This window comes from Notamacropus eugenii, chromosome 3 (genome assembly GCF_028372415.1).
Source record: "Notamacropus eugenii isolate mMacEug1 chromosome 3, mMacEug1.pri_v2, whole genome shotgun sequence".
In the NCBI taxonomy this organism is placed as follows: Eukaryota; Metazoa; Chordata; class Mammalia; order Diprotodontia; family Macropodidae; genus Notamacropus; species Notamacropus eugenii.
This window is the reverse complement of record NC_092874.1, coordinates 389,748,097-389,770,139: the sequence shown is the minus strand read 5'-3', so window position 1 is coordinate 389,770,139 and position 22,043 is coordinate 389,748,097. Positions and strand designations below refer to the sequence as shown.

General features: G+C 42.3%; 1 protein-coding gene across 2 annotated transcripts in view; it reads right to left on the bottom strand.

Moving 5' to 3' along the window:
• The window catches only part of ADAP1 (ArfGAP with dual PH domains 1), a 163,986-nt gene that overhangs the window by 5,302 nt on the left and 136,641 nt on the right, over positions 1-22,043 (bottom strand). The window contains exons 6-9 of one of the 2 annotated variants that reach the window (XM_072597779.1): positions 17,205-17,351; positions 9,443-9,526; positions 1,801-1,863; positions 283-354 (exon numbers count right to left, since the gene is read on the bottom strand). In XM_072597779.1, coding sequence (XP_072453880.1) covers positions 283-354; positions 1,801-1,863; positions 9,443-9,526; positions 17,205-17,351 — 366 coding nt within the window. The remainder of the gene's footprint in view (positions 1-282; positions 355-1,800; positions 1,864-9,442; positions 9,527-17,204; positions 17,352-22,043) is intronic. The other variant, XM_072597780.1, reaches the window with a different exon arrangement.

The window sequence follows — 22,043 nt, the reverse complement described above, 5'->3', positions numbered from 1 at the left end:
CTATTTGGGGGGAAGAAGGGGAGGGAGACATCACCTCCATTTTGGGTGGGAGTATAAAGGAGGGAGTAAGACATATATCACCCCCATTTCTGGGAGGGAAGCAGGGAGGAAGACATCATCCCTATTTTTGGGGGGGAGGGAGAAAGACGTATGCTGCCCTCAGTTTTTGAGGGGGAGGGAGGTGTTCATTTTGTCCTCTCACAGTAACAGTTGGAAGTCAGCAAGTCATGCTTCTAGAAATCCTCAGTTTCAAAGGAAACACAATACAATCTGTGCCCTTACCAGAGGGTCTTTGAAATACATGAGCCGTCTGTCATCCATGGTGAACCAACGTTTCTTGAAGCCTTCAGTTTGCTAAAGCAACAGAAACAAATGATTAAAGCATTGACCTCAGAGTCAGGAGAATTGGGTTCTAGTTCCAGTCATCCAATTAACTTAGGTTGTGACTGTGGGCAAGTCACTGCCCCTCCTCGGGCCTCAGTTTTCTCAAGTGTAAAAAGGCAGAGGTTAGGCTAGATGATTGCTAATGCTCCTTCTGGCTTGGAGATGTTGGGAGTCTGTGATTCTAAGATATATGTTGTCCCTCCCCCAGCCAGTTCATAATTAATCAGGTTGTCAGGAAATTTCAATCTTTTGCTGTCAAATTATTTTCCCCTGAAAGTTTTCTAGTCGTGACTAGTAAGATAATCACAGAAACTCACAGTTGGAAGGGAACCAAGGGGACATCTAGTCCAGTCCTTACCTGGATAGACGTCCATTCTGCAACACATCTGACAAACAGTCAACTAATACTTGTTCAAAGGCTTCTGAGGAGGGGAGCTTACTGTGAAAGTCCATTTTACTTTTCTATAGCTATACCTGTTAGGAGATGGAGAGCTAGGTGGTGCATTGCAGTGGACAGAGCAACAAGCCCAGGATCAGGAAGACTATCTTCCTCACATATTGGGCCTCAGATACTTACTTGCTATGTGACCCTGGGCAAGGCCTTAATCCTGTTTGCCTCAGTTTCCTCATCTGTAAAATGAGCTGGAGAAGGAAATGGCGACTACTCCAGTATCTTTGCCAAAAAACCCTGAATGGAGTCATAGAGTTGAACATGACTGAAAAAACCACTCAACAACTGAAAACTGTTAGGTCTCTCAAAGGGGATCATGGTTCTCAGGTTTGGGACACAGCCATATCTGAGATGTGCGCCCCAGGAATGTAGCAAGACCTTCTCTATTGTTCACAAAAAGTCAGCAAAGGGCTGCCTTAGTATTCCCAGCTTCCATTCTTCCACCACTAAGTCATTGAGCCCAGTCATTCACAAAGAGTGAATGAACAGAAGAGAAAAATTAGTCCCAGCTTAAGCCTTTAAAGAGGAGGGGTAAAAGAAGAAACTGGGCTCCAGGGGAATTTGTTTTGAGTAGTGAAAGATCACTCTAGTTATTCTCTGTCTTTGAGAAGGAAGAAAGGGAAATAAGCATATATCGAGGGCTTACTATGTTCCAGGCACTGTGCTTTACAAATATTATTTAAACTGATCCTCATAACCACCTGGGGAGTGGCTGCTATTATGATTTTTTATTTTACAGCTGGGGAAACTGAGGCAGACAGATTAAATGACTTGCTCAGGGTCACACAAGAGTGAAGTGTCTGAGGTTGGATATAAATTCAGATCTTACTTGTCTTCAGGTCCAGCCCTCTATCCATTGTGCCACTTGTCTGCCTCTAAACTTGCCATCACATTTGCCCCAGCAAAAAACAATGAAAGTGTCTGATTGTCCTTTGTGGTAGAAAATAGTTAGCAGTGTATCCCACCTTTGGTCCTGTTTTCTCCATGTAGCCTTCCTTCAGGTAGTTTCTGGACAGCTTTGGCACGAGCTAGAGCCGACAAAATACAGCAGAGAACACAACGTCAGGAAGACCTAAGAGACAGACCCACCTGATTTGGCTTTCTCTCTACTAATTCTAGGAAGCTGGGCTTCCCATGTCCCTTTACTTTCCTTGACTCATGGCTGTGTGTGTGTGTGCGTGTGCGTGTGCGTGTGCGTTGTTACTGGAATCTAGGTGGGTAGGGTTGTTGGTTGTTTGGGTTTTTTTGGGTGGGGGGAGTGGGGAGGAGTGAGAAATGAGGAGAAGGATTATTTTTTAAATATGTGAACAACTAGACTTTTAAAGGAAATCACTTGAATTCCTATCTGGCCACAGAGGCTCAAGAGGCAGGTCAAATGTCACAGGAGGAGGCATTGCGAGCATATAGGTTTAGTATGAGAAGGATTTAAAGACCCAAATATTTCCATATATTGTGGTACATGAAAGAGGACAGCTTCAGAAGTTACCTGGTGACAGGACATGGGGGTGTGGGAAGTGTGGGACATGGATGCCTGACCAGAGGGGAGTTATGGAGCTAAGCCAGGGGAATCTTAACCCAGGTCCACAAACTCCTAAGTGGTCCATGGAAAGATTTCCAGGGATCCATGAACTTGGATGGAAAATAAATTAATATTTATTTTCACCAACCTCCAATTGAAATCGAGCATTTCCTTAAATTACGAATGTAGGAAATAATCTGCAGTATTAGCAATACCTGTCACTTTGTCATCAATAACAATTATAGATGTTTTCATATCACGTTACAGTTGTGGTAGGTAACCTGAAATAGCTTTTGGTCATCACTACTTTGAAATTACTCTATTTATGCCTGGAGCAGCTATACAGCGTGTGGTTGGCCTCTTCCTGTCTCCAATACTGTATCTCAGTATGACTGGTTTCCTTTGTATTTTATGTATTTCAAAATAATATTCTAAGAGGTCAACATATTTCACTAGTCCGTCCATGACACGAAAAAGGAAGAAAACTCCTAAGCTTTACCTTTTCAACTATATTTGAAAGCTTCTAGAATTAGTTCAGACCTTTGATATAGAGGCTGTGGTCACTGAGAGAAGACATTGAAAGATATGAGGCCACCAAGTCTCTTAGCAGCAGTTCAAGTGGGTAGGCTCACCCTGGGGGAGGCCAACCTTTTGTGGCAGCATTTCCTTATACTCATGGTTAACTGGGTCTTAACAAAATGACTTTCTAAGCCTCTTAGACTTCCCATTGTGACGACTCTGCGTCCAGTGTCCCTAACAGGGAGCACTGCTGATTCCTCTAAAGTTAATGCCGTCCCCTTTCAGATTGCCTTCCTTCTACTCCATATATACCTTGAATATATCTAGTTATTGATAGGTTGTTTCTCCCATTAGAATATAAGCTTCTTGAAGGCAGGGACTTTTTTCATCTTTCTCTGCATCCCTAGTGCTTAGCATGTTGGCTAACACACACCCTGACTGACTGATAGGACTGGAGGGCAGAGTCATGAACATTTCCGGGTATCTCAGGCAGAGAAGGGAAATTGAAGCCTATGGCATGAAAGCTGTAGCCAAAATAATTATTACTCAGCCACCAAATGTGGAGCTTGGTGAGCGCTGGCAAGGGAATAATCTCCTGCTCTAAACTCTTAGGGTTTCATCTGAATGTTTGGGTCATGAGACAATCTGATCCGCTCCATTTTCTCTTCTGATTTTTGGCTCCCCTCTATCCCGCCAATTTCTTTTCCTCTGTTTTTGAACTTTGTCCTCATTTATTTAGCTTCATGGAAAAAAAAAGATGTAGGTAAAGTGAATGGCCCAATTTGCCTCTTTCTTTCTCTTTCCTTTTTTGAAGTGCATTTGTTTCACAGAACACATTTTCTTCTCACGGCTGGCTACTTCCTGCAGGTCTCTCTCTCCCATTATTCAAGTCAGCAAGCATTTTATCGAAGGCCTGACATGTCAGGTCGGGCACTGCAGTAGGTGTTGTGGACTGGCACGGGGAGCGGACCTATGATTTCACTGAAATAGGGAAGTCTCCTACGATGGAACTGGGGAGGGGGAGGGAAGGAGGGACACAGAGACAAAAATCAAACAGCCCCTGTCGTCAGGGATCTATAATCTGTTGGGGGAGGGAAGGGAGGAAACATATATAAGCAAATACAAAATATTTGTAGAGTTGCATACAATTGGGGGGGGGGGCACGAAAACAGGTGGCATCTGGGCTATACCATATAATTTAGGGATTCTTCTAGCCTTCTGATTGGTCAAGTCTCTTTCCCACTATTTAATCCATCTTCCCCTCAGCTGACAAAGTGATTTTCCTAAAGGGCAGGTCTAAATATGTCACTGACTCCCACTACTCAGGCTCCCTATTGATTCCAGAATCATAAAATCCTCTATTTGGCATTACACACCCTGGCCCCTTCCAAGTTTAATAAATGCTTGTTGACTGACTACAATGCAGAGGTGAGGAGGCAGGGCATTCTAGGCATGGGAAACAGCCTGTACATAAGCATTGGAATGGAATGTCATTTACTTTTCGTGCTAACTTATGGGAAATGCTCTCTCCCTCTCCCCTCCTCCCCAGCCCCCTCTTCCCCCTGTCTTTCCTTCTCCCTTCTCTCTCCCTCCCCCTCCCCTTCTCTCTCTCCCCTATTCTCTGTCTCTCCCTCTCCTTTTCTCTCTCTCTCCCCCCTTCTCAGTCTCTATCTCTGTCTCTCCCTCCCTCCTTTTGGCTTTTGGAGACAACCACACACACTTTCCCAGTTTTCCTTCTACTCACTCACTATTTCCTTTGCCGATTCCTCATTTCCAACCCTACTCCCCACCCCCATTCCTTAAGGCCAACATTCTGTCCCTTACTTTCTGCTTTTCTTTACACAAACTCACTTGGGAATCTCATTTTCTTCTATGACTTCAACTACCACCTCTTTGCAGATTTCCTTCTCGAGCCAACCCCAGACCAACCTCTCTTGCCGCTGACAGGGCATCTCTACCTGGCACCTTGAACTCAACGTGAGAACCGAGATTCTCCTTCTTCCCAAACCTACTTCTCCATTTCTAGGTTCAAACCTTTCGTTATCTTTGACTCTTTTACCTCCCTTCCCATCACTTTCTCTTATCTTGTGCATTTTACTCCCAAAATCAACTCCTGCATTGGTCCTGTCCTCTCTATTCCCACTTCCACTATCCTAGGGTAATGGGGTTAATCAACCAATCTTGGGAACTGCCAGACTAATTTCATGAGCTTTTGTTTGAAAGGTAAGGGGCAACCCCCCTGGCATGGAGAGTAAGAACATGTGCATTTCTGCCATGTTTGAGGGCACACACAATTTCTGATTATTTTTCCATGACCTGGGATACCTCCAGATTAGCTGACAGAATCAAGAGGATAGACAATTGCCAAAATCTCTTTCCATGGTCTACAAAACTGAGCAGACAGACTACAGCAGTAAAGAGCACGGCCAATTTGTTTTCCAGAAGAAGGGGGAGAGAAAAGCTACGTCTGCACAGTATTGTCCTGAACTACTCACCTCCTTATCCCCTCCACCACCAACCCTCCCAAAGGACCGGGTAATGGCTGTCTTAGGGAGGAAACACATGGGAGAAATATGTTTGCTCACTCAGCTAAAGAAAGGATCCTGAGTGTGGACTTTTCCCAGCCCAAGAGACAGTAGCAACTATTTCCTGAAAAGGCACATGGCAAGAGTATTACTGTGCTCATCCATGTGGCTCATGATGGTAGGTTATGGGCAATCTTCAAGAGCTCCCGTGTAAAAGAAGGATTTAAAAATACCAGGCAGTGTAATTCCTAGTAAGAATCTAGGAAGCACCAGCCTTGGGAGTTGCTTTATGAGTGACCCCAAGTTCAAAAGTCAGGGTGCTGGATGTTCTAGAGAAATAGATTAATTTCAAGCATGTCACATCCATTCTGGCCCTCAGTTTCCATGTTTATAAAATGAGGGGTTTATGGAATCATAGCACAGCCTTAATAGGACCTTAGAGGTCATCTAGTGAAATTCTCTTACCCCCCTAAACCAATTCAGAAACTTTTTCTATGGGAGGAGTTCTTAACCTTTGGCCCCAAAGAGGTCCTTAAACAGATTTCAAAAATCATCCCTGAAGAGAATCCCACCTTGGAGAAAGAAGATCACCCACATGGCCCCTTCAGCTAAAGTCATATCACACAGACAGTTTAATTTCTTCTAATCCTTAAGAGCCCAACTTAAATGCCCCCTGTTCCAAGAGGGGCAGCATGCCATCCCCTGCTGGGACTGTTACTATAGCTTGTTTTTCATTCCTGAGGAGGACCGTGACAGCCCTGCTATTACAGTGAACTATATGGACATGGGTCTGATGTGAAAGGATGTTACTGCTTAACTTCTTCTTTCTAGGGAAGTCTAAGTCCTCAGAGATCTCTTTGAAAAAGAAGTCAATGGAATATTGGTGTTATTATATATTATGCCATCACCTATATGTACATATTCATATACACACATGTATGTACATACATGTATGTATGTGCACATGTATGTTTGAGTTTATGGGCTCCTGCCTTTTGTCTTCCTCATTTTCTGTGGGTTGAAATACAGAATGGTCCATCCTTGATACGCACATTGTTACCAATATCTGGAGAAACATAGACACAAGCTAGACCTAATCTATACTTGGAGATTTTCCTGGATTTGTGGTAGGTAAGGGCAGTGGGCCAAATGAGAGAATATAACCTTACTGGGTCAGCCCAGAGTTTGGGGACTCTTATTAGTATTATCTTTGGCTACTGAGATAGGCTTTTAAAAGTCTTCTGTCTTCTCTCTTTTCCTTGTAGTCCAACTCTCATTCTATTGCCTGAAATCTGTTTTTAAACACAGATCTGGTTATGATATTCATCTTCTCAAAAATATTTAGTGGCTACCCACTGTCTATTAAGATTCAGTTTTCTTTGTCTGGCATTCAGGCTTCTCCAAAGTCTGGCCCCCTTCCTATCTGATTTCATCTTACTCCTTTCTACATAATCCAGGTCCAAGGCCAATGACTGCTGATGCTAAGAACATACCTTTCCCCTTTCCTTGTTTTGCTCACTCAGTGCCCCATGCCTGGAACGTTCTCCTTCATCTTCATGTTTTATATGGTTAAATTTCTTCTTATAAAGAAAAAATACCTTGGAAAGTCTGAGGATTCTATCTGATGCATTGCCAAGTCATGATTCTAGATGACCAAAGATGAAGCATGTGACTCACCTCTAGATGGGGAGATGAATTCAAGCCACAGAATTTTTGGACATGGCCAATGTGGGAAACTGCTTTATTTGACTACAAGGGTTTCCTTTTCTCTCTCTCTCTCTCTTTCTTTCTCTTTTTTTGCTGCTGTTCAATGGGGAAAGGAAGGTAGGACGGAGAGAAAATAAATGCTTGCCAATTGAAAAAAAATTTAAAAGTTTAATTTCTTTTAGCCCTTATTATGCATGAAGGCTTCCCTAATTTCAATTGCAGAATGGCTGTACAAGTTGTGGTATATGATTGCTGATGGAATACTATTGTACTATAAGAAATGATGAGCAGGTAGACTTCAGAAAAAACTGGAGAGACTTGAATGAACGGATGCTGAACCAAGAGAACACTATACATAGTAACAGTCACAATGGCAATAACTGACTTTGATAGACTTATCTCTTCTTAGCAATGCAAGGATCCAAAAACAACTATGGAAAATGCTGTACACATCCAGAAAAAGAAATACAGAGTTTGAATGTAGATCAAAGCATATTCTTTGCTCTGTCTCTTTTTTCCTTTTTTTATTTGTTTCTTCTTTCTCCTGGTTTCTCCCATTGGTTCTAATTCTTCTTTACAACATGACTAATGTGAAAATAGGTTAAACAGGAATGTCTATGTAGAGCCTGTATCAAATTACACTCTGTCTTGGGGTAGAAGGAGGGGAGAGATGGGGAGAAAATTTGGAACTCAAAATCTTATGGAAATGAATGTTAAAAACTAAAAATAAATAAATACATTTTTTTTAAAAAGAAGAAGAGAGGACAAGCAGGATGATTTCAGAAAAAAAAAATATGGCAAAACTTATGTGAACTGATGCAAAGTGAAGCGAGAAGAACCAGGAGATCACTGTGCACAGTGGCAGTGATGCCGTAATGATGTTCATCTGTGATACTCAGATCAATACGCTGCTTCATGACAGTTCCAAAGAACTCATGATGAAAAAATGCTATCCACCTCCAGAGGGAGAACTAACGAACTCTTGAAGGCAAATTGAAGTGTAATTTTTCTCACTTTCTTTAATTTTCTTGTTTGTTTTTTTTTCAATATGGCAGCTAGGTGGCACAGTGGACAGAGTGCTGGTTCTGGAGTCACAATGACATCTTCCTGAGTTCAAATGTGACCTCAGACATTTACTAGCTGTGTGACCCTGGGCAAGTCACTGTGTGCCTTGGTGTCCTCATCTGTAAAATGAGATGGAGAAGGAAATGGAAAACCATTTTCTTTGCCAAGAAAACCCCAAATTGGCACGTGGATAGTCTGACATGATTGAAATGACTGAACAACAAACAATGGCTAATATGGAAATACATTTTGTATGAATTCACATGCATAATTCATATCATATTGTTTGCCTTCTCAGTGGGTGGGAGGGAGGAAGGGAATTTGGAATGCAAAATTTAAAAAGAAAAGAATGTTAAAAATAAATAATAAACTAAAAAAATTTAAAGAGTAATCTGGCAGTATGTAGTAAAAATTACAAAAATAACCTATTACAAAATAATTCCACTGCTGGATATATGCTGAAAAGTTGTTTGTTTTTTTTTAAAGGAACTATCTGTTCAAAGATTTTCATAGTACCCTTATGTATGATCGAAAGAAACTGGAAAAAATTAGTGTCCAACAACAGGGGAATGGTTAAATAAATTATGGTACCATAACATAATGAAATATTATAATGTAATTAATTAGGATAAGGGAATACAAAGGAATCTGGAAAGATCTTTACAAAATAATGCAATGTGAAAAAAGCAGAACTAGAAGAAGGGAATAATTTCATGATCAAAGAAGAACAACTGAGGATGAACAGACACAATTCTAATAGGGATGTGGAAGAAGGAAGTGAAAGTGTGATGGAATTAATATAAGAGTAAATAGTCATTAAGCAAGTCTAATTGTTTGGAATGATGTTTCTGATGAAACTTAAAAAAAAAGATTATTCCCATTGATATGCATTGACAAGATGGAACCAATTCTTGGGTCAAGGAAGGATATCTCTTGATTCGCCCACTTTAGCAGTGTTTGAACTAGCTAGCTACTAAGCAAGGACACAATTTTTCCAAGGTTTACATGCCTTTTTGGCAGCTGGGGTTGTGGGGGAGGGGAGAAGGTGATTGAAAAAGGGGTAGTGATGATGGGGAAACTGGGGCAGCTAGGTGGCACCCTGGAGTCAGGAAGACTCATCTTCCTGAGTTGAAATCTGGCCTCAGATACTTTACTGCTATGTGACCCTGGGCAAGTCACTTTACCCTGTTTGCCTCTGTTGGAGAATGGTAGGACCACATCACTCACTGGAGACATTAAGGAGTTACTTCAATCAAATATGAATCAACTCACATCAATATCACTGGCCCCAGGAAATGCCACTTGTAAGTAATGAAATCGGGCTGCACGGATGGCATTGAACCAATCCACAATTTCCTGAGGAGAAGAAAAGAAATCGGGGTAATGAAACAAACATTGTCAGAAGACTGTTCTTGAGAAACTAGATTTGCTACTTCCATCCAGGGGACCAGTCAGAACTGTGGACAGAGGAGAAGGCAACGGTCAAATGAGAATATGTTTACTAGGAACTAATCATCAAAATCCCCCAAACTGGGAAGGTAACTCCATTTCTGGGGCGGAATCCTGGCTTCATGTCCCTTCCTCAAAGACATTTTCCAAGAGGCTTTGTCTCTAAAGAGGAATTGACTGCAAATGTAATTGCAATCCTTTGAGGTATTTTTCCTATAAAGGAGTCTGATGAACTGAAGTCTCTGAAATCATCTCATATTATCCTGAACATTTGTGGAGCATGTCACATTGGTAAAATGCTATTTTCAATTGACTCCATCAAGGACATTTCCATAACACTTTTCCTCCTACCACACCTTCACCAAGGCACTCTTCTGAGGTCCCCCAGTCTTCCATGAATACGTCTGAGACAGATTCCAGACCGCTAGAGTCTCTCACATCACATAGCTAGTTGTTTTCAGTCTTGCCCACCTCTTTGTGATCCCATTTTGGGATTTTCTTGGCAAAGTTATTGGAGTGGTTGGCCATTTCCTTCTCCAGCTCATTTTACAGATGAGGAAACTGAGAGAAATAGGGTAAAATGACTCACCCAGGGTCACACAGGTAGTAAATGTCTGAGATTAGATTTGAACTCAGAAAGATGAGCCTTCCTGATTCCAGAACCAGTGGATTGGTAACTTTGCTGCTCATATCACACAATGCCATATTTGATTCATGATGGCCTCAGTCACTTTCTGGTTGTTTACAGTAATACAGGCATCTAGGTGGCTATGTTGAACTTGGAGCCAGGAAGACCTGAATTCTAACTCTGTCTTAGATACTTGCTAGTTATCTAACCCTGGGCAAATCCCTTAAACACTCTAATGCTTCAGTTTCCTCATTTGTAAAATGGGGATATTAATGATATCCACCTTGCAGGGTTGTTGTAAGGATCAAATGAGGTAACATATAAAGTACTTTGTAAATAAAAAGCTATATAAATACCAGCTATTATTATTAAATGAGGCAGCATGGCAAAGCCTAGAAGGTCTAGGTTCAAGTCTTACTTCTAACATATACTGATTGTGTTGACCCTGGACAAGTCATTTCAATTTTCAGTGTTCTAGGCTAGTCTCTAAGACCCTAAGTTGTAGAGACAGGTGCCAACCTGCATTGATAAGAGAGTTTCCTCATTTGGGAGTTCTGTATCTATTCACTATCACTATTCCTTATAAAAATAATAACATCTAGCATTTATATAGAGTTTTGGGGCAGCTGTGGGAACCTACAGTGGTTTGAGTGCCAGGTCTGTTGTCAGAAATATCTGAGTTCAAATCTGCCTCAGACACTTATTGTGTGATCCTTTGCAAGTCGCTTAACTGTTTACCTCACTTTCCTCATTTGTAAAATGAGCTGGAGAAGGAAATGGCAAACCCCTCCAGTATCTTTGCCAAGAAAACCCCCAATGGGGTCAGGAAGAGTCAGACGTGACTGAAAATGACCAAACCACACACAGAACTTAAACCTTTACAAAGAAGCACTTTACAAATATTATCTCATTTGATTTTCACAACAATGCTGGGAAGTAGGTGCTATTATTCCTATTTTCACAAATGAGGAAACTGAGGCTAATAGAGGTTAAGTGACAAGTCACATAGCTAATAAGTATCTGAGGGAGGATTTGAACTCAGGTCTTCCTGACTCCAGGTCCAGTGCTCTGTCTACTCTGCCACCTAGCTGCTCAACAGTAGCACCATCCACCAATTAGTGATCTAAATAAGTTATTAGAAACTGTTTGGGCGAAAAGACCATTTTTGGTTCTGTGTGGTTCTTTTTGTTTTCAGAAAGAGCCCTGGATTTGGAGTCAGGGAACCTGGGTTCAACTCTTATTCTCTTTTTTAAAATTAAATTTTCTTTTTTCTTAAGAACACAGTCACCAACAAATATCTCAATGTGCAAATAAGGACATGAAGGAAGCGTGTATAGGGAATTGTAAACTCTTGCTACACACAACTTATTTTTTAAAGAAATATACACCCATATGGGGCAGCTAGGTGGCGCACAGAGTGCACAGAGCACCAGGTCTACGGTTGGAAAAACTCATCTTTCTGAGTTCAAATCTAGCCTCAGACACTTTCTAGTGGTGTGACCCTGGGCAAGTCACTTAACCCTGTTTGTCTCATTTTATCAGTCCGTAAAACGAACTGGAGGAAGTCATGGCAAATCACACTCCAGTATCTTTGCCAAGAAAACCCAAAGACACAACTGAAAAACAATTGAACAGCAACCACAAATCTTACAAGGTAGTAACAAAACTATCCAGCTCTACTTTTTACCTCCTGGGGAGTGTGGGGGAAAGTAGGCTAGTGCCAAAAGAACACACCTCTGTTACTTACTAACCTTGTGATCTAGGGCAGGTCAATTGGACTGATTTTCCTCATTTCTAAAAGGAGGACGATAAAACCTTTAATACCTATCTCTTTATTCTTGCAAAGATTAAATGAGATGATGTAGTTGTGATGCTGAGAAACCTCTGTGTAAAAGTTTCAGAGTGAACGGAGGGTCTGACATAGTATACCAGAGGCAATGGCAGGGTAGAAGAAATGGCCCTGGGTTTGGCATCAGCAGACCTGGGTTTGAGTGTCAATTCTGTCCCTCAGTAGCTGTGTGAGATGGGGTAAATCACCTAACTATTCTGTGTCTAAGTAGCCTGGGTTGTAACATGGGGACAATGCTATGGATCCCTTTATTATCAAATGAGACCATATCAGTAAAGCAGGGCTTTAGCACAAAGTATGGCAAACAGCAGGCTCTTGATAAATGCTTGTTACCTTCCCCTCCCCCACCCCATACCTCACAGAGATGTTCCAAAGATGAAATGAGATAATGAAAACAGAGTGATTTGTAAATACTGAAATTTGAAATAAATGTCATTGATTCTTAGGATTGTTCTTATGGATATCATGTTATATGGAAATATGGAGAAAGATCCTAATGAAGTGCCATGGCTAGAGTATTTCATGGGAAATTTGGAAAGCTATCATATTAACTCATGCATGAGTACCTCCCTCCATCCCAGTATTATTTCTTCCTTCCGGAGGGGGGTGGCAAAGCACTCGGGGTTAATTGATTTGCTCAAGGTCACACAGCTAGGAGGTGTCAAGTGTTTGAGGGTAGATTTGAACTCAGGTCCTTCTGACTCTAGGGCTGGTGCTGTATTCACTGTGCCACCTAGCTGTGCCCCCAGTATTATTTCTGAAGACTGGAAATCACAGCCTGGAAAAATGTTCATACCTAGATGTCCTGGCAAAGGCTGGGTGTGGTTATTCAGCAATAGCCACTCTTAGAAGATGCAGATTGGTAATGCTCCCCGAGAGAAAGGGCCATTAATATTTGAGGGGGGTCAGGAGCCAATGAGGCCAAGGGTGGTCCACTGTAGAGGGGAGTCAAGGAGAAGTTGCTGGCTTACCCTGTTCTCAGGAGCACCCCCAAAATACAACCATCCTTTGTTAACCTGTTCTGGTGGGCTCTGTGCCAAGGAGTCCAGCCTCAGCTGCTTTGCAGTCCTGCTAATTATTTAAGATAAATGACTCCTCCTTCAGGCTTCCCTTCCTCCCTTCTCTTTTCTTCCTCATTTCTTTCCTTTCCTTCTTTCCTCATTTCCTTCCTTCCTTCCTTCCTTTCTCAATTAGCCTGTTTTTACAATCATCTTTATTTCAATTGTTTCATGCAGCCTCTGGGTTGCCTAGGTGGGGGAGGGGGAGGGGAGGGAGTTTATTTATAAAATCCATTTTGTAGCAGCTGAGAGTTTCCACCCACGCTGCAGGGTTACTTACAGCCATGCAGGAGAGGCTGTAACTGGCACACAGAATTAGGAATTCGTGGGGGGTTTAGAGGGAAGCCGGATGGTGTGCAGTGGAGCTCAGCGACAGAATGAGGAGATAATTAATAATTAATTAGATAACATTTATCTAGCACTTAAAGGTTTGCAAAGTGCTTCCCATATATTATGGCATTAGACTAGAACATGTGGATTCTTATCCTGACTGGCTCTGCAATTAACCAACGGTGTGGTCTCAAATATGCCATATGCCTTCTGGTCCTCACTTTGCACATTTGTAAAAGGAGGGGTTTGGAGGCCCCTGGAAGGACCCCTTAGAAGTCTAGTTCAGAGCTTCCTGCCACCTCATTCAAGAACTCTCTATGGCAAGTACAGATTCTTAACCCTGGGGGCCAAGGTGTCCCCTTATATAGATTTTTCGGGGAGGGGTCCGTGAATTTTTTAAAAAATAGGTGGATAATTGTATTTCCATTTAATTAAGTTTCCTTTGTATTTTATTTTATGTACTTAAAGCCATTCTTTTGAAAAGGGGCTCATCCAGTCACAAGCTTCACCAGATTGCCAAAGACATCCATGCCACAAAAATGGTGAACAACCCCTGCCAGAGGTGGGAAGTCCATAGATGTGGAATATTGTGTATATTTTCAGACTTTTCTGATGTGCCAGATCTGTTTTGTTATGTTTTTCCCCCTCTTCTTCCTCTTTTCATTTCTTTAAAAAAATTTTTTTTAATATGAGATAATTAAGTGAGGGAGGAGATGTAGGAGAAATTTTAACAATGTAAAAATAAAAGATATTAATAAAATTTTATTTTAAAAAAGAGCACCCCTCCCTGCTTCATAGCACCCCAAAAGAAAGTTTCTCTTGTCTCAGATGGAGTACTTCCAATCATGGGGAGCTCATTATCTCAAGACGTAGCCAGCTCTAATCTCTAGAATTGTAGTTTTTTCTTTTATGCTAGGGAGGCAGAAATCCACAGGAAATCTGCTTTAGTTGCAGAGGATCCTGGGTAGTTGGGGACCAGACTCTTTGTCTTTCTTAGACTTTGGCCTTGAAGCTAAAGATTGGGGAGCATTCCTTTGCCCCATCTGGTATGAGCCCAAAGCAAATAACAAAAGGGAAATACTACTGGGGGTAAAAGGCAAACACCTGCTGGCCTGAAGCCAGCTTCAATGTCTTCCTAAGTTGCAATCTTTTCCAGAAAGACTGGACCTGGGGTTTACAAGAGGCCCAGAGCTGGTCAAGGATGTAGCTCCTCTCACTGACATAATTTCTACCACTTCCCCGATGGAAGGGGCTTGAATAGTTTCAGATATCACAGAACTACAGGGAACTGTCTACCTAACTAGGCTCTCCTGCCAACTATAATTGGAAGGCCATCTGCTGAAATCAAACTGCAGGTACAGATCTGCTTTGAGAATCTCAAGGAAATGTTACTCTTCTCCTGGGGAGGGGCTGGGGCAGAGACAGAGACACAGAGAGACAGAGAGAGAGAGACAGAAATAGATATAGACACAGGGACAGAGATAGAGACACACAGGGACAGAGAGAGAAACACATAAAGACAGGCAAAGACACACAAAGAGAGACAGAGAGATACGCAGAGGCAGAGACAAAGACAGACTCACACAGAGAAAGAAGCAGAGACAGTGAGAGATGTACTTTGTGATGGCTCTCAACAAGAGTGACACTTTTCTACTGGACCCAAATAGAAATCCCAAAGAGGGAACCCACTTTGGATGATGACTGTCCCTTCAGCCAGTAGGCACAGTGGATAGAACATTGGAATTGGAATTAGGAAACGTTGAAATCAAATCCTGACTAGAATTCGGATCCTGGATAATTCCCTCAGAATCAGTTTTCCCATCTGGGAAAATGGGGATATTAATAATACCTACTTCCCAGGTTTGTTGTGAGAATCAAATGAGATGGCATCTATTAAGTGCTTTGCAAACCATAAGGTGTCATATAAATGCTAGCTATCATTATAATTCGACATCATGCCATGCTATACCTCTTCTCCAAAGCCCTCTTTGACTAACCCCAGTGGGCTCCCGTCTTGCCCACTGTTCAGTGCTTTAATACTGTCCCTAAGGGTCCTCAGAATATTTACTTCACTCTTATGAGAAAAAGTGCCTGCTTCTCTTCTTTGTAGAGGTGGAAGACTATGGGTGTGGAACGTTGTATACAATGTCAAACTCTGTCTAGTTTTGCTAAACTGCTTCTTTCCTCCTCCCTTCCCACACGTCCTTTATTTAAGAGTCTTTGTTATAAGGGTTAATTTGCCCAGGAGGTGAGAAAGGGATATTTTCAGAAATGAAGGTAATATGGAGACTGTTAGTTAAGCCATTCAGTCATGCCTGTGGTTTTCTTGGCAAAGATACTGGAACGATTCGCCATTTCCTTCTCCAGTAGATTAAGGCAAAGAGACTTGCCCAGGGTCATATAGTTAGTAAGTGTTTGAGACTGGAGTGGAACTCAGGTCTTCCTGACTACAGACCCAGTACACTATCCTCTGAGCCACCTAGCTGCTCTAAAGAAGAAAAAGAAGATATCAATAAATATATTTACTAAATTCACTCTTGTTTACATGTGTTATGTCCTTATAGCTATTTTCATATTTCTTTCCATGTGACTGGAATGTCTTGTTCATTATAGTATAAATTACTCAAGGGTCAGGTCCCATACTGTCTATTCCTTTTGTAGTGCAGTCTCAAAGAATGTTAGGCTAGGAAGAGACCTTCCAAATAACTAGTCCAGCATCCTCATTTTAGAAATAAGGGAACTGAATCCCAGAAAGGTAAAGACTTGACTGAGTTCATAAAGTAAGTCAGAAGCAAAGTCAGGTTTATAATCCAGCACTCGGTTCAAGTTCTTTCCACTGTACTAGGCCTTCTCTGTACTTCTATTCTTTTTCTTTGTTTCCTTCCCTCTACCCCTCAGAGCAAACAGTGATGGGGGCTCTGCCCTAGTGCCAACAGAGAGGAACTTTTTTAATTTCAGTCGGGCAGCTAAGTGGATAGGGCAATAGACCTGAGTTCAAATCTAACCTCAGATACTTAGCTATGTGACCCTGGGCAATTCTCTTCACCTATCTCGGTTTCAGGTTCCTTATATGCAAAATGGAGATAATAACAGCGCTGACTCAGGGTTGTGAGACTCAAATCAAATAATACTGGTAAAGTGTTATGCAAACATAAGGTGCCAGATAAATGCTAGTTAGCATTACTATCAATTTTTTGGGTTAATTTCCATATTATTGCCTTTAAAGATCTTGCCCCATCATCTTTTTTTCAGATATACTTCACTTCTTAGGAAATGTCAATTCCTGAGAGAAGTAAAGTAGATAAGAAGGTGTGCCCCATGGTTACCCCGTGTCACAAATCCCCCTGCCCTTCCCGTAATTGTTCTTCTTTCCGTCATCTAAGTCGTCTGATCCCTGAGTCCATTTCCCTCCCTGCCTGGCTCAGGAATGCCAGCTGCCCCTAACAGTTCACCGTTGCCATCTCCTGCATCATGCTGTTCATGTAGCTTCAAGCCAGAAAGGAACTCTGTGGAATGAGGCAATTTGTCTTACCCTTGATGTTTGGGAAACTCGATGGAGAAGTTACAACAGAGTCTGCTTCCCCTTCCTTCGATGAATGTTAAACCACAAGAGGAGTTTTTTCCCCAAGTGAAAATCAAGTCCCTCAGACTCCAGAAGCCGTCCTCATCCACATCTGAAACAGGACCCTACCCGATTGCCAGTTTCCTCACCGCCCTTACCTTGCCATCTTCATGGTACACAAAAATATTCCTGGTACTGTTATCTTTCAAGTAAGTGATCTGGAGGCCATGAGGATTCCCAATTTTGGCCGGCTGGAAAGTGGCATTTAAATGTTCAATCTTCATAATCGCTTTGGGTTCCTTTGCCTAGAAAACAAAATCAGATCTAGTTGGCAGCCAGGAAAACACGTCAGAGGATTATCCTGAGCATTCCTTGGTCAGAGAGTTACGCCAATGGCTTCCTTTTCTGATGCTTCAATGGACTCACTCCACCCCTTACCAGAAGGCCCCAAGTCACTCAGGGTAAAATAAAGCCCTTCTTTGTGGATGAGTCCTTTGGCCTTGGAGAAGAATGACCGAAATGGCCAGACAACAGAATAATACACCTGCTGTCTGCTCCCCGCTGAGCCAAAGGGTTATCATGCCTCCCTCCCCAGAGCTTGCCATTGCTCTTCCAGGAGTCTGTTCTCCTGCCCAGTGCTGAGTTATGTTGCCAATTCCCTGGGCTCCATATATCCCCAGGCTTGTTGAGATGTGGTGTCTGGCTGTCAGTGGAATCCTGGTAGCCAGTTCAACTCAGTCCATGGGGTGGCAAGCCCTTCTCATGTCTGCCCAGGGACATGTCATTTAGCTCCTGTCAGTCCATGGGTCATTGAAACACATTTTCCACTTGGGTATTGTTGTTTTTTCTGCCTGTTTCCAGAATAATCCATCAGGCTGGTCATGAGGTTAAACTGATTGGCTTGTACTGATGGCTGAAAATGCCAGACAGGCTCTCAGTCTGGTGGCTTTCTGTTGTATAGACACAACCTCAGTATGGGTAGAATAAGGACTACAAGCTACCTGGCTCTTTCATTTTTCTCACACCTGACTTCTTCTGGGCTCTACCAATCCCTGCAGACCCATCATCCTCTCTGGCCCCCAATGCATCTTCTCAACCTCCAGACGGTGAGGGCTCTCTATTTCCTGTAGAGTCAAGGCTGACAGCTTCACATCAAGTGGTAAATGTAGAATTTATGCAGGATTTGATACAGAATCTGTAGAAAAAGCTCGTATTTTCTTGGCAAGAGGAGCGGGATTGCGGATGCGGAATGAGGCATTTATTGCCAGACATAGGTAATATGTTGGTCTTTTACTTAACAATATTTTTTTGTTACAAGTAAGGGGGTCAAGTTATAGGGAAATAGAGAGGGAAAAAACTTCAGTATAAATGTTTAAGAGAATATATATAATATAATGTATGTAATGATAATATTAATAATAAGGGAAATTAAGAAAATAAACCCATAAGTGAAAGAAATAAGAATTTTGTGAACTAAAGGGTCTCTAAAGTCCTGTCAGCTTTTTTTTGGTAAATATGAAGTTATTTGGGATATAAAAGGTGAATTTGAGGGTAAGAAAAAAATATGTACGCTATTTATGATAGAAAAGTTAGGGGAAGAAATGTCAAATATATTTTTAATAAAGAAAACCTTTAGGTTATATTTATATCTGGTTGAATATGAATATATTTTAGGCTTCAATAAAAGTGAAAAAATGTTGCATGAAAAAGAAAAAAACTCTCATGTTTCTATATCACCGGACAGTTGATAAAGGCACTGCTGTTCTCGATCACATCCCATGAGATAGGTAGGTCGTGTGAGTCTTACTACCCGCCTTTTAAAGATGAGGGACCAAGGCTCAAAGCAGTCTGGTGGGTGACCCGTGATCAGACCCCCAGGAAGCAGAAGGGCCAAGACTTGACTCCAGTCATTGATTCCAAGTTCAGTCAAGGAGAAAGCGAACAGCCCCATCTCCTAAGGCAAGAGGTGAACTTGCTATAACACACAGACCTACTGCCGCCTCTCTTTCTTCTGCTGTTTTCAGCATCTGCTCCTTCCCCAGACCTGCTGTTCATTAATGTGACAGCTGCTGAGGTGAGGGAGGGTTAGAGCTGAGAGATGAATGCACCCAAGATAAAAGTTGATCTTAATTTGGGGAAAGATTTTAAAAAAAACCCAAAAACCCACTTTAAAAAGACCATTCAGTAGGAGGCAACCAATTTTAACAGTGGCTACACCCCTGGCCCTGGAGTTAGGAAGACCTGAGTTCAAATACAGACTTCAGATACTTACTAGCTGTGCACCCCGGGCAAGTCACTTAACCACTGTCTGCCTCAGTTTCCTCCTCTGTAAAATGGACATCATAATAGCATCTACCTCCCAGGGTTATTGTGAAGATCAGATGAGATATTTGTAAAGTGCTCAGCAAACATTATAAAACAAAACAAAACAAAAAGACTACCCAGCGGTTAGTGCCTCTCCCCCAAAATGACCTTCTATTTATTTTGTACGTAATTATGTGTATATATGTTATCTCCCCGGACGGAATGTAGGCTCCCTGAGGGCAGACATGGATTAATTTTTGTTTTCATGTCTCCAGCAAACAGCAGGTGCTCAATAAATGCTTGCTGTTTGAGTGACAGTGTTCCCTGAAACTAATGACGACTCCCAGGTCCTTTATAGACTATTATTATTGTTCTTGCTTATAGACTATTGTTGACTCTTTGTGACCTCATGGACCGTGTTCATGGGGTTTTCTTGGCAAAGATACAGGAGTGCTTTGCCCTTTCTTTCTCCAGTGGATTAAGGCAAAGAGAGGTTAAAATGATTTACCCAGGGTCACATAGCTAACATCTGAGGCCAAATTTGAACTCAGGTCTTCCTGACTCTAGGGACAATCTAGGTGGCTCACTGGATAGAGGGCTGGGCCTGGAGTCAGGAAGACTCATCTTGCCGAGTTCAAATCCAGCCTCAGACACTTATTATCTTGTGTGGCTCTGGGCAAGTCATTTTACCCTGTTTTGCCTCCGTTTCCTTATTTGTAAAATGAGCTAAAATGGCAAGTCACTATAGCATCTCTGCCAAGAAAACCCCAAATAGGGTCACAAAGAGTTGGTTACAACTGATAAATGACTGAACAACCATTGTAACAACTTTCTGGGAGCCACCCAAGCTTCTTCTTTATAGACCAGGTGACTTCAAAGACTTCATGGGAAGTTTATTGGGGATTTCTCATCTGATGGATGCTCTTTAGATTTCTGGCTGAAGTAGGAGGTATCGGGGAGGAAGGGGAATAGGGAACAGTATCACCAGTGAGTCCTCAGCCGCATACAGGGGACTCTTCTCTGACCTATTTAAATGTTCTCAACCACAACCCCCCGTCATCCATTCCTGTAAGAGTCCCTTGCCATGTGGCATTTGGAGACCTGCCGAGGCAGATCATGAGACAGTCTGATCAAATGCTTGGTTTGGCGGATTCCTCTGAGTCCTTGTTAGGAGCATTCTGTGTTCTAGCAGAGAACTCTTTTGGATTGATCTTGGGCTACATGGCCACAGAGGCCCCTTTCAGCTTGAAAGTTCTATGATTCTCTTCCTCTGGCTGAATGAGGGGGGTAGAGGGGGTTGGCTGAGCAATATAGATTGCCAACATTCTTTCCCTATTCTCTTTTTATCTTTTATCTTATCTAAAACAAACTGAGAATTGCCAGAATGGAGTGCACTGGACTTGGAGTCAGGAAGCACTGGGTTCAAATGTCACCTTTTGTACTGACTAGCTGTGTCATTTTACTTCTCTGGGCCTCAGTTTCTTTATCTGTAAAATAAAAGGGTTGACCATAAGGCTAACCTCTGACAGCCTCTAAGGTTCCTTTCAGCTCTAATCTATGATCCTAGCTAACCAGCAAATATTTGTATGCTGCTTTATAAATCTTATCTCATTTAATTCTCAAAACAACTGTGGGAGGCAGGTGCTATTATTACCCCCCAGTTTATAGTTGGGATAACTGGGGCAAACAGAGATTAAGTGACTCATCCAGGGTCACACGGCTAGTGCCTGAGGCAAGATTTGAACTTAGGTCTTCCTGACTCCAGTCCCAGTGCTCTATTTACTTATACAGATTCTGTGACCTTCTGACTAGAGGAGATAGGACAGAACTCATCCATCCCCCTCTAAGAGAGAGTCAGGAAAAAGAAAGGCATATAGACTACCAAAGGATATGAACTATGAGTAATGGGTAAAACTAGAAAAAGCCTTAGTCTTGATATTAAGGAAAAGTTTCCTAGGGTGGAATGGACTGCCTCCACTCCCCTTCACTAGAGGTATTCTAGCATCAGTTGGAGGCTAGCTTTTCAGAGGTGTTAGAGGATGGATTCAGCCTATTGGATGAAGTGTCTGGAGCACAATGACAAAATGGAAGAGGCCTGGAACAGCAAGGCTGGGGGGAGGGGGTCTTGGAGTCTTCTGGCTCATCTCCCATGAGGGATTATATATGAGGTAAATGAAGTTAAGAGATTTAAAGGGGAGAGAGAAACAAAGGATTTGGGGCTACACCAATGCCAAAGCCAGAGCTTCTTCCACTGTCCCAAATTACCCCTTGCCCACAGTGACCATTGTCAGCTATTTCATGTGTGCCCACAGGGGCGGCTAAGAGAAGGGAGAATTCTCACTGTGAGATAGCATGTGAGTAAGTGAGCCTGGGCGCCAGCATGTGGCATAACTGGGTATGGAACACTCATAGGCTCACAGAGTTAGTGTTGGAAGGGGGTTCAAAGGTCATCGCATCCAACACCTTCATTTTACAGAAGAGGAAACTGAGGGCCAGAGAAGTTATGTGACCTGCCCGGGTTAGCCTGCTGTTTGCTTTACAAGTTTCAGCCTTGAAGGAATTTTAGACAGAAGGAGAGCCATTATTCAATGCAGAATGGTGGAAAGAACACTGGATTTGAAGTCAGAGGATGTGGGTTCAAACCCTGGCCCTGACACTTAGTGCCTGTGTGATCTTGGGCAGGTCATCTCTCT